Below are 15,003 nucleotides of genomic sequence, written 5' to 3'. Positions count from 1 at the left end.
ATTGGCGGAGTGAGCCACTGGGTCAGTGGCTGGCCAGCTTACCTGTGAGGCAGATGCCCTGGGTGCTGTTGCACAGGTCCACCATCACTCGGATCTGCAGAGGAGAGAGGGCGATGAACAGCAGTCAGGAGGCATTGGGCCCTGAATTTGCCCTTTACTCAATCAAGCAGAAAGTAATGATAAAAATGCACCAAGTAACTTCAGGAGAATGTGCAGAATTTTGAGGAAAAGGATTGACTTAAAACTGAAAAGAACCCTTTAGAAGATCTAACGACATTTGATGTGAGTGCTCATCTATTAACACCACAAAGAGAATTTCCTAGATTTCTATCAACTTCTGAGAAAATAGAGGATGGTGAGGGAATCACCAAATCCAGTTTTCACCAGTGTAATTAGTTGACCATCCAGCCTCTGAAGGGTCCATCTGTGGGCCTGAATAAAGAGAGTGGTGAGCTTAGTGGTTAGAAGCACGCACTTATCAAAGGGGAGAACGCAGCTGAGATATTCAACCTCTTGACACTTTTGTTTCCTTTTCTGAAAACTCAAATAACATAAGCACCTACCTTGAGGGTTGGGCTAGCTCAATCCCTGGCATGCAGAACCTGTGCTTTGGTGGACCATGTGGACCCTGCCTACTCACCTCGGATAACTACCTGTCACGGTGGTATTAGCCTGATATCTGGCTCTCCCACATCCACTGTCTACCCCTACCGGTCTCTGTAATGTTCCCTAAAACCAAGTTTGATCATGTTAGATCCATAGACTGATCTGAAAGATCTCTAAGAAAATTAGTAAAATGCAAAGTACAGAACAGCATGCATAATATACTTTCATTTATGGAAAACAGTGGTGCACATACAAATGTTTCTACATGCTTCTCTCTTGCTGATTTTCATCTTTGGCTTTCTAGAATATTTCTGGAGACCACTAAAAAGCCTCAAGTGAGGGGTAATAGAGGGTCAGGGGGAAGAGAGCTGTTGTTTTATTCAAATGTTCACAGATTACTCTTTCAATTAAACTATTTTCAAAAGAACATGTTTTGATGTGAGGAGAAAAGTGATTTTGCCTTTTATCTATGTTGAATCCACTTGCTAGGAGTCCAGAGGGAAACTCATACTGTGTTTACTTTTTGCCACGTATGTATGTAAGTGAAAATAACCAAAATGGTTTTGGTACCATAGTGAAAGCAGACCTCATGGTCCAGTGCTGCCTTTTATTCAGTAGTGGAGTCAGGTATCAGAGGGGCTCACTTTCTGGGTAGAAAATGGCCTCTGGTTACAAGAAGGGTCTGGTTTTTATAGGTTACACTGAGAGGTGGCTTCATTGATAGAATGTGTCAATTTGGGCATTCAGGAAACAGGTTGTGAGAATTTGAAACTTGTTTTTACTGGGCAAATATGGGGGGGTCCAGTGTTTATCTTTTTCTGCCAGGGATCATTGTACTGGGAAAGGATCAATGTTTGGCTTCTTCCTCCAGGGTCTATTTTCCTTGGGAAATAATTTACTGGGAAAGGATCAATATTTGTCCTCTTTCCAGGGGCTGCCTTTTTAGAATTGATGTTTGCCTCCTTCCCAGGGATTGTCTTGTCACTGGGAAATAATTTACTGGGAAAGGATCAATATTTGTCCTCTTTCCAGGGGCTGCCTTTTTAGAATTGATGTTTGCCTCCTTCCCAGGGATTATCTTGTCACTGGGAAATAATTTACTGGGGAAGGATCAATGTTTTGCCTTCTTCCTCCTTCCTCTTGGGTCACACTGTTTGTCATTTTCCATATCCTTCAATATCAACAGTTATTTATTTAGACACTTATTGTGATATATGCCAAACACATTACAAATCTATAAAATTTAAGGATGAACAACATAAGAAACATGTACATTTGGCCATCTGTGGGGTTTTGCATTTACAGATTCAATTAACCACAGATTTAAAAAAATGTATCTGTATTGAGCATGTACAAACTATTTTCTCATCATGATTCTATTAACATATAGTATAACCTTTATGTAACACTTATACTGTATTATGTAGATATTGTAAATAATCTAGAGATGATTTAAATTATACAGGAGGAGGGCTGTGGATGCAGCTCAGTGATACAGCACTTGCCTCGCATGCACAAGGCCCTGGGTTCTAAGCAATACTATGTCATTGTCTATAAAGGACCTGAAGATCCTCAGACTTGGGTATCATTGAAGGGTTCTAAACTAATCCCTCATGGATATTGGAGGATGACACATACCATCCTAGTTGAAGAACTGGAAATTTCCAGTGGCTTGGAAGCATCCCAGGTGCCCCTCCCCACCCTACAACTCTTCCAGCTGAAGTATATAAGGCAGTTCCATTCTCCCCCAGGTAAGAAGAGAAGTTTAGAGAGGTGCCATCATGTACTCAAGGGCACACAGCTTGCCTTTAGAGGGAGCAGGCTGAACGCCACATTTCCCGATTCCAGGTCCACTGTACTCTATTATGGCTTTGATGATCACTTTTAAGTAACCAGACAGAAAAAAAAAAATTGATGTGCTGTTTTTAGTCATTTTCATAAATGAATGTAATCAGCTGCACTGTGGACAAAATTTATTGTCTTTAAAAATGTATAATTAGCCATTGAAGGGACCAGAAAAGACTTACAATGCTTCATTTGTTGCCTGGGGGATCAGAGCAGAAGGAGTAGTTTCAAACAACAGAAGCATCAATAGGGAAAATGAGCCTTTCTCTTTGATACTGATCACTGGTCTAGGAAGGCACACTGGAAAAACTAAGAAGGAGTTTTCACTTCCTGACCTTTGGCTTCATTTTTATGCTAAATGTTAGTTTAGATACTTACCAGTAAATCACCTTAATCTTCTCTTAGAAATATTCTTTTAACAAAGGTAAGCTATGTAAGATTGTGTTGAAGTGAAACACATGAGAGAAACCTGTGGCCATAAAGCCAGAACTGCTCCCCATTTTATCACAATGATGAAGAATTTGGGTGAAAATAAGGCAATTCAAAACTAAAATAATAAAATCTACATGGTCACACTAAAGAGTCCCATTTGTAGGCTTCCTAGATCTTGATTTAGGTTTTGAGAATGTTGAAGCTGGATGAGGTCTTTGAGGCCATTGTCCTAGGATTGTTTCATGGGATTTAATGGTGGCATGGCCCTGTCTCCTGTCAGAGGCCACCTCCCACCACTCTTCCCTGAAGCTGTGCGCTGGGGCTGTGGTTGGCTCCCACCTAGCCCTTCCCCGACTCCCAACTGAGAGGAGCCCAGGCAGCCACTCCCCCTTACTCTCCTGACTTGTCTCAGTAGCATTTATTATCCAATATTATCTTTCTTATGTATTTATTTATTACCTGCCCCCAATCTCCAAATTTTGGACACAGGAAAACTTTCTCTTTGTTTTGTCTGCATCCCCTGTGTCTGGAACAGTCCTGGTGTCCGGCCTAGAGCTCCACTGGGGAGAATAGCATCCAGTGGGAAAGTGAGGGAGAGTCTGCCTTGAGGGAAGCCGACAAGAAATTGCTGGTCTGGGATTATGATATGGGAATCTGACGGTGTTGGGAAGAGGGTTGGACCGGGCACAGGAAAAGGTCCATGACAGTGGTGGGAAGTCCCTCCTAACTCAGCTGGTCTAGCGTGGAGGACATGTTTTGTGGGAACAATGACCTTCGCCCTGGGTGTAAAGTAAAGAAGGGTACCCAGAGAGCACAGGCTTAGTGCATCCATGGCCACAGCATCATTGAGGACGGAGACTCATATCCCCAGAGGACCTGTCAGTTTCATCTCCTTGGCAAGATCAACACAACAATGGGCAGAGTCACACTGCATTGTATGGGAACTTGTCCTCCACATTGATAATGTTGGGGCTCAGAAGACAATAGAAGCCCCAAGATATAGGCAGAAGCACCCTCAGAAGCAAAGTTTCTGATCTTCTCTTGTCCTCTGTCTCTTGCTCCTTCCTCTTCCCACAAGGCAAGTCATAGAAACTAGAAGTCCTTTTCCCCAAAGAAAACTATAAAGCCTAAAAATATTGCTCTAATTTCTCTTACTCCCATCCACCCTGCCTTTCTGTCTTGGAGCTAGCCATAAAGAAATTCTCTGCCATGTCTTGTTGGGCAGTAGATCGTAGACCCTCATTTCAGAAGGGGCCTGCTTCAAGCCCAGGAGGAAGGAATGCTGCATAAAGAGGCCAAGGAGACTGAACAGAGGCCTGGCTGGGTTCTCCCTCAGCATTAGCTCAATACTCTCCTCCAATCATGGCTGTCCGTGCTTGGTGGCACCTAAGCATAAAAATAGATAGTCACCTGAAGGTCCCATAAAATACAATCAAGTCAATTGGTCATGCTTCTCTCCTGAAAACCTGTATTCTGGTATAGGGTTGTTGGTCCCAGCCCTTTAAAATGGGCAGCAATGGGATCATCCCCCTTTCCACCCCTACAACATGTGGCAGTGATAGAGAAGACAGCCAAAACGGGCTCTGCTGGTGACCTGACCTGACCTCCCAGCTTTCTCTCTGGAAAGAGAACTGGTCTCACTGGATTAGTAGGATTCATGGTGGGGAACTGGGCAAGGAAGGGGCCCCAGGAGAAAAATAATGGACATGATAGCCTGGCATCAGATGACTTGAGCTGGCTTTTATTCAAATTAAATAAAGAGGGGACATAGTTTGGCAGCATCTCTTAAGAAGCAAATGCTACATGTTAGGAACCTGCTTGTAGGATGCAAGGATAGCTGGACAAAAATGCTCATTGCCACACTGTGTAGCAAAAACATGCAGACAGCCTGAATGTTTATCAAGGGACTTGTAAACAAATTTAAAAAGATGAGGTAGAGCTATATGTACTACACGGAAAGACAGCTTTTAAGTGAAAAGAGCAAAGTGCAGCCAAGCCACATAATAGAGCTTTTCAGTTGAAAAAAACAAACAACAATAAAAAACTAAATATGTTAGTATAAGCACAGAGAAACACTGGTCGGTCATGAACCAAACCATTAACTGAGATTGTTTTTTTCCCCAAAGATTGAGGCTGACATTTTGTCTTAGTGGTGCTTATTATTTCCTAATATTTTCTTGCTTATGTATGCATGTATTTACATACTGAAAGGAGATTTCCCCCCCATTCTTTGTTTACAGTTTAAAAGATATATTGGAATGATGAATGATGTTTACTTTGCTGTCCTTTTAGTGAGAGAGCAAGAGGACAATGTGAATGAAATAATGAGACTAACAACCTAGCTTTATGACCCCCGAACAGCAAACCTTGACAATCACCCCAGCACTTGATAGAACATGGACAGATTTCTATTGTTCTAGATAAATAAAGAGAATGAACTAGAACAGTTGTCTAGTCCAGTGATTTTCAAGTGGTTCCTAAACCAGAAGACTTTTCTTGTTTCCAAATAAATTGCCAAATCCCAAAGTTAAAAAAAAAAAGATTAAAAATGGAGCTGTCATGGGCCATCTGGGGTGGGGCTGACCTTAGTTATTGTCTGTAAAATGAGAGGGTTAGACTAGACAGATGATTCTCAATCTCTGCTCCATTAGAATGGTGGGGGACAGGGGGAGGTGGGGACACATTCAGAGGCTCCAGAGTGAGGGGAGGAGGGATGAGAAAGTCAACTGAGGAAACTAGTAGAGTGGCTGGCCGCACTCACCCATCCGCCTTCCAGAGCTGACTTCACCCCCCACCCTACCCCAACACCTCATCTACTTCCTCCCCCTGCTTAACCTTTGGGAAAAAGAATTGTCTGAATTCAACTTGAAATGCAGACTTTTGCTTTCATTTAGTTCGCATATGAGCAGGATATTAGATTTTTACTAATACAGGTATAATTGAAAGTATGTCAATTTCTGTGCAAAACTGAAAGGTTTAATCAAAAGTGTATCTTTCTCATCAGAATGAATAGACCTAAATGAGTGAGCTACATCAGCTCACCCCAACTAAAAATGTACAGAAGTTGACTGGCTACTCTCTTGAACTCCTTTTCTCTGGCTATTTACTCTCGGGATTGGTTCAGAAAAAAGAATGGAGCAAACCTGCTGGTCCTTCCTCTGGTTTGGGTGTAGCTAAAACAATGAGCCTTGTCTGGGTTTCTCTGAAGTTCAGCAAGCACAGATTTCCAACTGCTAATTGGAAGGCTGTTTAAATGCTAAGTCACCTTCCAGATCTGACCTATTGTGCAACTTAAATTCTTTCTCTCTTAGACAATTGAATACTCTTTCTGACTCTCCTTAATTATGCAAATTGACGTTATTATATGCATGCAAATGTTCTTGTTAGAAAAAGCTTCAGGGACCTGATAATCAGCCTGCCATTGACCAAGATTCCTTAGACTGGAGACATAGGTCTATGAATGGGGTGGTCCAGCTGCTTGTCACTAGAAGGTTAGACCACAGATGTTGGAGGAGTTCCTCATGGGATCTGATGCTGCTGTCAGACACCATGGCCTCATCCATGGGAAAGGTAGAAATTAGCACTGTGGCCAAGGTATGGTGAGGGTGAGCTGCAAACCCAAGAGGAATGTGGACTTCACCTCTGTTTAAAAAATGAAAGAAAAGGGGGAAAAATGAAAGAAAGGAAGAAAGAATCATAATTCTAATTCCTAAGGCCAACCATATAGCCACCTAACCAAAACTTAAGCCTTTCTGATTTCCACCTCTCCAAATACTAGCCCTGGCCAAAAAGAAAACATGAAGGAAGATTTGTTTGTTTGTTGTTTTGTTTTTGGTGCTTGTTACCAAGATTCAACGAAATTAAAGCAATCAACTATTGACAAGTCAGCTTATATAGCTGTTTGCCTTAAAAAAAGAACATATGGCAGGCAGCTAATTATGAAAAAGATCAAAATACTTCCTCCATTATCAACTGTACTCTAAACTGCTTTAACACTGAGATTTTGAGTCTTTTCTTTTCTTTTCTTTCTTTCTTTTTTTTTCTTTTGGTGTGAGATCTCCCAATTTGGGAACTGTTTTCTTACATGCTGTTATGGTTTGGATATGAGGTATCCCCCAGAGCTCATGGGGGATAGATAATGTAAGGATATTTAGAAGTGAAATGATCAGATTACTGACAGCTGTAATCTAATCAGTGAATAAACCCATTTGATAGTTTTATAATTTGAAAGAACTACTGCGCTAGGTGGTCACTATAAGTAGGTGGTGTATGATTGGGTATACCTTTGGGGATTATATTTTATCCTTGGTTCCTCGAGTACTTTCTCCACCCCTCCTTCCCAGCTGCCATTGGCTGAGCAGCTTTCTGTTAGGTTGATGGTGGCGACTTAGTGGCGACTTAGAACAAAGCAGCCTGAGCTGGAAAAGAACATCAATCAGATGCCGGCGGAAATGCCTGTCAATCAGTGAGATCTCCTGACTAACGCCTGTCAATCAGCAGGACCCCCTGGCCAATCCTGGAGTTCAGCCAACTCCCTTGACCAACTCCAAGGGGGAAAGGCACCCTAGAAACACCTTTTCCTGTCCCAAGCCCTTCCTTCCCTCTGTAAGCCCCATAAAAGTCCAGTCCGGTCGAGCTTCCACGCGGTTTCTCCTCAGACCCTTCCCCTGTCCCCTCTGTGGGTCTGATCAAGTTCCGCCCGGGAGTGATATCTCAATAAAGCCTGTTCAGCAGCCCTTTTAAATCTGCCTCCTTTAGTCGCTGCCTGCCTCGCCTGATCTGACACTTTCCTCCATCACATCCTTCCACCATGATGTTTTGCCTTACTTCGGGTCCAGAGCAATGGAGTTGGCCAACCAGGGACTGAACTCTAAAATCATGAGCCAAAATAAACTTTTCCTCCTTTAAATTGTTCTTGTCAGGCATTTTGGTCACAGTGATAGAAAGCTAATTCTGTAGGGTAAGCTCTAACTTGATTTGGTTTTATCTTTGACACTGTGGATGGAGATGCTCTGAGCATAAGAGTCACACTCTGGGGCCTGTCCTCATAGGCCCAGCTGGTGTTGAGCTGCAGCTCCACAGGAATATCAGCTGAAGGTTTAGCAGGCATTATCAGCTCCTGTGAACACGTCCTGGCCATCTTCTGCCAGACAACATCAGTGGCCTGCTCCCATCAGATCATTCAGATTGGGATCCTCAGAACACAGAGGAGTCCTGCCCAGGCTTTTCCCAACAGCCCACCTACTGCTCCTTCTGAATCTGCAGCACCACAGCTTGGACAGTAGTTAGCTCACTTTGTCACTGTTAACTCCAGCATTTCTCATAGGCTCCTACTGATGGGGCTATTTCATCCTGTTTGCCCCATGCATACATTTAACCCCTTTCCCAGCACTAGAATGGCATTGAGTCCATACTAGGTGTTTAATTAACACTTCAGTATCATTTATTTGCTCAACTGGGAGGGAAATATTTTCCTAAATCAATGATATTGGTTTCTGACTGGTAGTAATGTTGTTTGTATTGTTGCAGCTCAGGAAACTATGCCCCAAAATATGTGCTTTGGTATGCTAAGTGCTTTTGAATTAAAAGAATTTGGAAGTCCTTAAAAGCTGCCTCAGAACCAAGGATTTTCTAAGCTTCTCCTACATACCCTGCACTTGGGAAGGGAAGGGTTCTTTCTAGAAAATACTTCCAAAATAAATGCAACAGTCTTAAACTCTATCCTTAAGAATCTCATTGAATAACTAGGAAAGATTAACCACCAGAGAAGAGGTTAATAATAACCAACATATAGAGTCAGACTTTTAAAAATCTGTTCTTTTGAGGGCATCTCTGAGATTACCTTGTGAGACTTTATCTGCATAATAAGACCACCTTGTTCACAGTGCAGTTTCCTTCCCTCACCCTTCTAACCTGCTGCCCCCTCCTCCCAGGAGCCTGAACCCCCTATTTCTTTCTGTACTCACAATGCTATTTAAATTCAACCATCTGAATCTTTGAGTTTCATTGATATTTTGTATGGCTCCCATATTTATGCATGTTAATAAAATTTGTGTATTTTTCTTCTGTTCATCTATTTTCAGTTTATTTCAGCATATTTATTTTGAACCTACAGAGGGAAAGTTTGAGTTTCTCAACAACAGGAACTGAAAATCCACTATTTGGTTATTTGTTTCTCTTTGCGCCTCTTTAGGATAATTTCATTTTTACAGATACTCCAAAATCTCCTAGAAATCAGGACCTTGAAGATGCTAGGGTTATCTTATTAGAATCCCAAGACATACTATCCCCCTCCTGCCCATATCATTATCATAGTAAAATCAGAAACCACGATGCATCCTGGTCTATATGGTAATAATACACAAATTTTTCCTACTATCTTGAATCAAGGTGCCCCACATGAGGTTCTGCATCCAGGTCAGGTTAGGACTGGATCAGCCATGCAGAGACTGGGGTTTTTATATGGAAAGGAGTCTAAGATATTACTGAAAATACACAGCCACAGCAAAACATGTGTTATGGTTTGGATGTGAGGTATCCCCCAAAAGCTCAGGTGTGAGACAATACAAGAAGGTTCGGAGGAGAAATGATTGGGTTATAGCCTTAACTAATCAGTGAATTAATCCCTGATGGGATTAACTGAGTGGTAACAGAGGCAGGTGGGGTGTGGCTGGAGGAAGTGGTTAATTGGGGGTGTGGCTTTGGGGTATATATTTGTATCTGGCCAGAGGAGTCTCTCTGCTTCCTGAGCATCATTTGAGCTGCTTCCCTCTGCCACACTGTTCTGCCATGATGTTCTGCCACACTTCAAGCCTTGAGGAGTGGAGTCGGCTGTCTGTGAACTGGGACCGCTGAAACCGTGAGCCCTCAAATAAATAGTTCTGGTCAGATCTTTTAGTCACAAAAGTGAAAAAGCTGACTAAAATAACAGGGCACTCAGCAGAGCTTCCTGCTTTGCTAAGCGCACTAGGGTCTGGTGGGGGCCAGGCTGCCTCCCAAGTGCTAGGGCCTGTCTCTGAGGCATGTGTCTTGCTGAGGAGGTCTGGAGAGCTGAACTGAATCGCTGGAGACTGAGTGCAGCCCTCCAGCAGCCCTCCTTTGCAGTCTAGCTCAGTGATTGCTCAGATTCTCTAATGAAATGTTGAACAAATAATTAACAGGTGTCAGTCTGAAGTCCACTGACAAGCACTGGCCAGCTGTCATGCATACAGAGGCTGTGAGAGTCACATAAGCCAAAGCTTGGCTGGGTTTGGCTAAGGACTTGTGGACAACCCAATTGAAGAGGCAGTGCCAGCAAACACATGCATGCCAAAATCTCTGAGGAAAAAAATAAAACAAAAAACCCCCAAACTTTTGGGGCTGAAGTTGTGGCTCAGCAGTAGAGCACTCACCTAGCATGTATGAGGCCCTGGGTTCGATCCTCAGCACCATATAAAAATCAATAAATAAAGGTATTGTGTCCAACTACAACTAAAAAAATAAATAAATAAACAAAACAAAACAAAACAAAAAAACAACGTTCAGCCAGGACCAGGGCCTTTGGAAACACTCTGTATGACATTGGTTAACATTGGGAACAAGCAAAAGCACATGGCTCAAGTCCCTGAAGAAGCACTCCTCCCCCAGATGTGCTTCAAGGCCTTCTTAAGGGTCTGACCTCAGGTCAAAGGGAAGACCCGGTAAGCTTGGCAGGGGCAGCAATGGTCTGGTTGTTTTTTCTTATTAACTGCAGGGGGACCCTGGAGATGTTTCCCAGCCCCTTTGACAAAATAAGAAACAAAGTAATAAAAATGGCAATTCTTATCCCAGATGGTAGTTGTGAGGACTCAATGAAAAAGGCCTCACGAAAACAACTGCTTGTTTGCATTGGTATTATAGAAACATATCTAGTCATGAATTGTATGCAAATCAGCTGATTTGCTTTCTGAAAAATTATCATTTTGTCAATTAATACAATTGCAATGAAGCCTTCTCATTAAGGTCTAATTGCAAGCTTGATCTATCAATTGAATTAAAAATGTAATATGAGAAAGATTTTTTCAAAAATAGCCAAGCATGATTCAATAAGTGTCATAACTCACCACCAAATAAATATAAGCTAAAACTGGTTCCTAAACTTTTATCTTCTCATGCCTGAAGCCCAACAGGCTCCATCAAGTCCCCACTTCCCAGCCAGGTTCTGTCTTCAGTTCAAGTGACTGCCACTCAGTGATGACAAGTATTTTTGGTTTTCCTCTTGTTGCCTGGTTAAATGGGAGTTGCCAGCAGCAAGGATTCCTCCTTGTACTAATTGACTGACCCAGCTCCAGAACCAGAAATGCTGGATCATTCTCAAAAGAGGCCTCAGGGCTGGGGGAACAGCTCAGAAGCAGAACACTTGCCCAGCATGTGCAAGGCACTGAGTTTGATCCCAATCACTTGGGGGGGGGGGGAAGAAAGCTTCAGGCTATATTCTTCCAGTATCCCTGCTTAATCTTTCCTCATTCAGGTCATAAACACAGTGTTATATCTGATTAAATACAGTATCTGATCCTGAAACAGTTTTTCTCCGGAATTAAAAGAAAAAAAAAAAAGCAGCTATAAATCAAGTTACTAATCTTAAACATGTGCCCATACTTTGTTTTCAAGAAGTCATTTTTGCCGGGTGTGGTGGTGCACACCTGTAATCCCAGTGGCTCAGGAGTGTGAGGCAGGAGGATCACAAGTTTGAGGTCAGCCTCAGAAACTTAGCAAGGCCATAAGCAACTTAGCAAGACACTGTCTCAAAATAAAAAAAAAAATAAAAAATCTTGGGGATGTGGCTCAGAGGTTAAGCACCCTTGGTACCAAACCAAACCAAACAAAAACGAAATGATTTTGTAGTGGGTTGCTTATTTGGCAGTTCTGCAATGTTTGAACTATTTTGGTCAATTTTTTCTTAAAGGAGACAAGATCTTTTTGACCTCTGTATATTTTAGATATATGTAAATGTAATAGAATAACTTCTGAATTAAAGTATATGTAATATGAGAAAATATAGATGAAGATTTGTCTGATCTTGAGATCTAGAGGAAGGAAGAAACATTCTAAACATAAAAACAAAAGCAAAACGCATCAATGAACAACTTTATTGATCTGACTATGTGGAAATGAAAAAATTTCAACTACCATCCCATTAAAAGACCTATAAACAAAATTAAAAGGAAGAAAATGTCCTAGACCAAAAGGTGTAAAGAACATGGGTTTTGGAATCAGACACATTCTGTCTGAATTCCACTTCCTTTTCTAAGTGGGTCACATAGCGGCTTAGAGTGCCTAACATCTCTAAGCTTCTGTCTGCAAAACGGGAAATAACAACAGCAGCAACAACTTCCTCACAGAATTGTCTGTAGGATAAGATAATGACCTTCTTGAAATACATACCTAAAGCTCTTAGCATAGCACCTAGCACATGGTATAATTGTTATTAGGGGGGAAATATTACAAAATATATAGGACAAGAAAAGTGAATAATGTTCCTTTGTGAAGAACACTTGTAAATTAGTAAAAAAAACAAAAACAAAAAAAAGATTAAAACCCCAATTAAAATAAGCAAAGAACATGAACGAACAGTCATACAATAAAAAAAGTTCAAATCACTAATCAACATATCAAAAAATATTCACTGTCACTACGATCAAACACTGGTAGCCCCTTTCAAGGGGTGAGGGATCCAGTCCATCAGGAGTCAGGTCTTTCTCATTTCAACTTCAGGCTACCAAGACTCCAATCCCTTCTCCCACCCAATCTGGCTTAGTTTGAGGCCCCTGATTCTCCAATATTATGATGTCATTCATTGACTTACTAGATTCAAATTATACTTGTCTTCGACAGTTTTTGAATATCCTTTGATATTTTTGACTGTTCAGTCAACAGTAGGACCTTTTGGGCACAAGGCTACAATGTGTAGTGTCTGCGATGATCAGCCAAACTGTCTTGGAATTGAAAGTTGCTTCACAAAGCTTTAGCATCCCCAAAAGGTAAAACTCACAATGTCTGGTGTTCAAAAAAAAAAAAAATTACTGTGCCTAAAAAGAAACAGAAAGACAACCAAAAATGGGAAGGAAGAGTGGAGAATCAGCCAACTGAAACCAACCCAGAAATGATTCAGATAAAGGAATTAGAAAAGAAAGACAATAAAATAGTGGCTTTAACTGCATCCCACACATTCGAAAAAAGCTAGAGAAAAGATGGAATATGTTAGATTAAAAACTAAAAGTATAAGAAACACCCAACTCATACTTCTAGGAATGAAAACTGCAAATTCTGAGATGAAAAGTACTCTGGTTGACATTAATGGCAAATTAGATATTGCAAAAGAAAAATTATTGAACCGGTAGATATAGCAATAGAAACTATCCAAAATGAAACCCGTGGAGAAGCTTTTAAAGATGAGGGCTGGGATGTGTGGCCCAGAGGTAGAGCGCTGGCCTAGCATGCAGAAGGTTCCCCAGCACCACAAACAAACAAAATGAAGCATCATTGAGCTGTGGGGAAACTTAAAGTGGCTCAATATATGTGTAATCAGAGTCCTGGGCAGGCGGGGAGGGCAGGAAAAACATTTTCAATGACCACGGCAGAAACATTTCCAAAATTTAATGTAAACTACAAATCCCTAAATCTAATAAGCTCAACAAACCTCAAACACAGGAAGCATGAAGAAAAGAACACCAAGGCATATCAAAATAAAATTGCTAAAATCATGTGGGAAGAGAAAATCTTAAAAGGAGCCAGAGGAAAAAAATGACACATTTCATACAGAGACAAAGAAAGCCAAGATGAACAATAGACTTGTCATCAGAAATGATGAAAACGCTGAGCTGTGGACCCACCGGCAGAATAGGCCCAGCAACCCGCGGAGGGGCAGAGCCGCCCCCCGCGCCTGCAAGGTAGGCGGACCTGCGACCCACCGGCAGAACAGGCCCAGCGACCTGCCAGTGTGGTAGACACATTGCCCTGGTTGGGGGAGGGGCAGAGCCGCCGCCCGCGCCTGCAAGGTAGGTGGACCTGCTACCCACTGGCAGAACAGGCCCAGCGGCCCGTAGAGGGGCAGAGCCGCCGCCCGCGCCTGCAAGGTAGGAGGACCTGCTACCGACAGGCAGAACAGGCCCAACGGCCTGCCAGCGTGGCAGGCACATTGCCCCAATTGGAGGAGGGGCAGAGCCGCCGCCCGCGCCTGCGAGGGAGACTTTGCAACTATACGAGAGCAATATAAATATATAGGGGGAAAATTAAAAAACACAACAGTTTCACCAAGCAGAAAGAAACGCGAACAGTATGAAAAGACAAGGAAAGAAAGGACCACAAGCAATGCAGGTCAACTCAACGTTAGAAGAGGTAATATTGGCAGCAGATGGAATGTCAGATAAAGAATTCAGGGTATACATGCTTCAGATGATCTGGAGTCTCAAGGAAGACGTTAGACAGCAAAATCAGACAATGAAAGATCACTTCGACAATGAATTACATAAACAAATCCAAGAAGCAAAAGATCAACTATACAGGGAGATAGAGGTTATAAAAAACAAACAGAAATCCTAGAAATGCAGGAAGCAATAAACCAACTTAAAAACTCAATTGAGAATACTACCAGCAGAGTAGAACACTTAGAAGACAGAACATCAGACAATGAAGACAAAGTATTTCAACTTGAAAAGAACATAGACAGCTCAGCAAGACTGTTAAGAAACCATGAGCAGAACATCCAAGAAATATGGGATAACATAAAGAGACCAAACTTAAGAGTCATTGGGATACATGAAGGTATAGAGGTCCAAACCAAAGGAATGAGCAATCTATTCAATGAAATAATACGAGAAAACTTCCCAGACTTGAAGAATGAGACAGAATCCCAAATCCTAGAAGCCTACAGGACGTCGAATGTGCAAAATCATAAGAGATCCACACCTAGACACATTATAATGAAGATGCCCAACATACAGAATAAGGAGAGAATTTTAAAAGCTACAGGAGAAAGGAAGCAGATTACATTTAGGGGTAAGCCAATCAGGATAACAGCTGATCTTTCAACACAGACTCTGAAAGCTAGAAGATCCTGGAATAACATATTTCAAACACTGAAAGAAAATGGGTTCCAACCAA

General features: G+C 41.9%; 1 protein-coding gene and 1 long non-coding RNA gene across 3 annotated transcripts in view; one reads left to right on the top strand and one right to left on the bottom strand.

The window, feature by feature from the left end:
• The window catches only part of Gldn (gliomedin), a 72,878-nt gene that overhangs the window by 36,533 nt on the left and 21,342 nt on the right, over positions 1 to 15,003 (bottom strand). For both annotated transcript variants that reach the window (XM_046461314.2, XM_046461313.2), the window contains exon 2: positions 43 to 94. In XM_046461314.2, coding sequence (XP_046317270.1) covers positions 43 to 94 — 52 coding nt within the window. The remainder of the gene's footprint in view (positions 1 to 42; positions 95 to 15,003) is intronic.
• The window catches only part of LOC124104387 (uncharacterized), a 36,115-nt gene continuing 30,741 nt past the window's right edge, over positions 9,630 to 15,003 (top strand). The window contains exon 1 of the long non-coding RNA XR_006855418.2: positions 9,630 to 9,742. This is a non-coding gene — a long non-coding RNA (uncharacterized LOC124104387). The remainder of the gene's footprint in view (positions 9,743 to 15,003) is intronic.

This window comes from Marmota monax, unplaced genomic scaffold, assembly GCF_021218885.2.
Source record: "Marmota monax isolate L192 unplaced genomic scaffold, Marmota_monax_Labrador192_F-V1.1 WCK01_AAM20220418_F8-fsc00001, whole genome shotgun sequence".
In the NCBI taxonomy this organism is placed as follows: Eukaryota; Metazoa; Chordata; class Mammalia; order Rodentia; family Sciuridae; genus Marmota; species Marmota monax.
The sequence above is the reverse complement of the archived record's forward strand: the minus strand, read 5'-3'. Positions and strand labels throughout refer to the sequence as shown.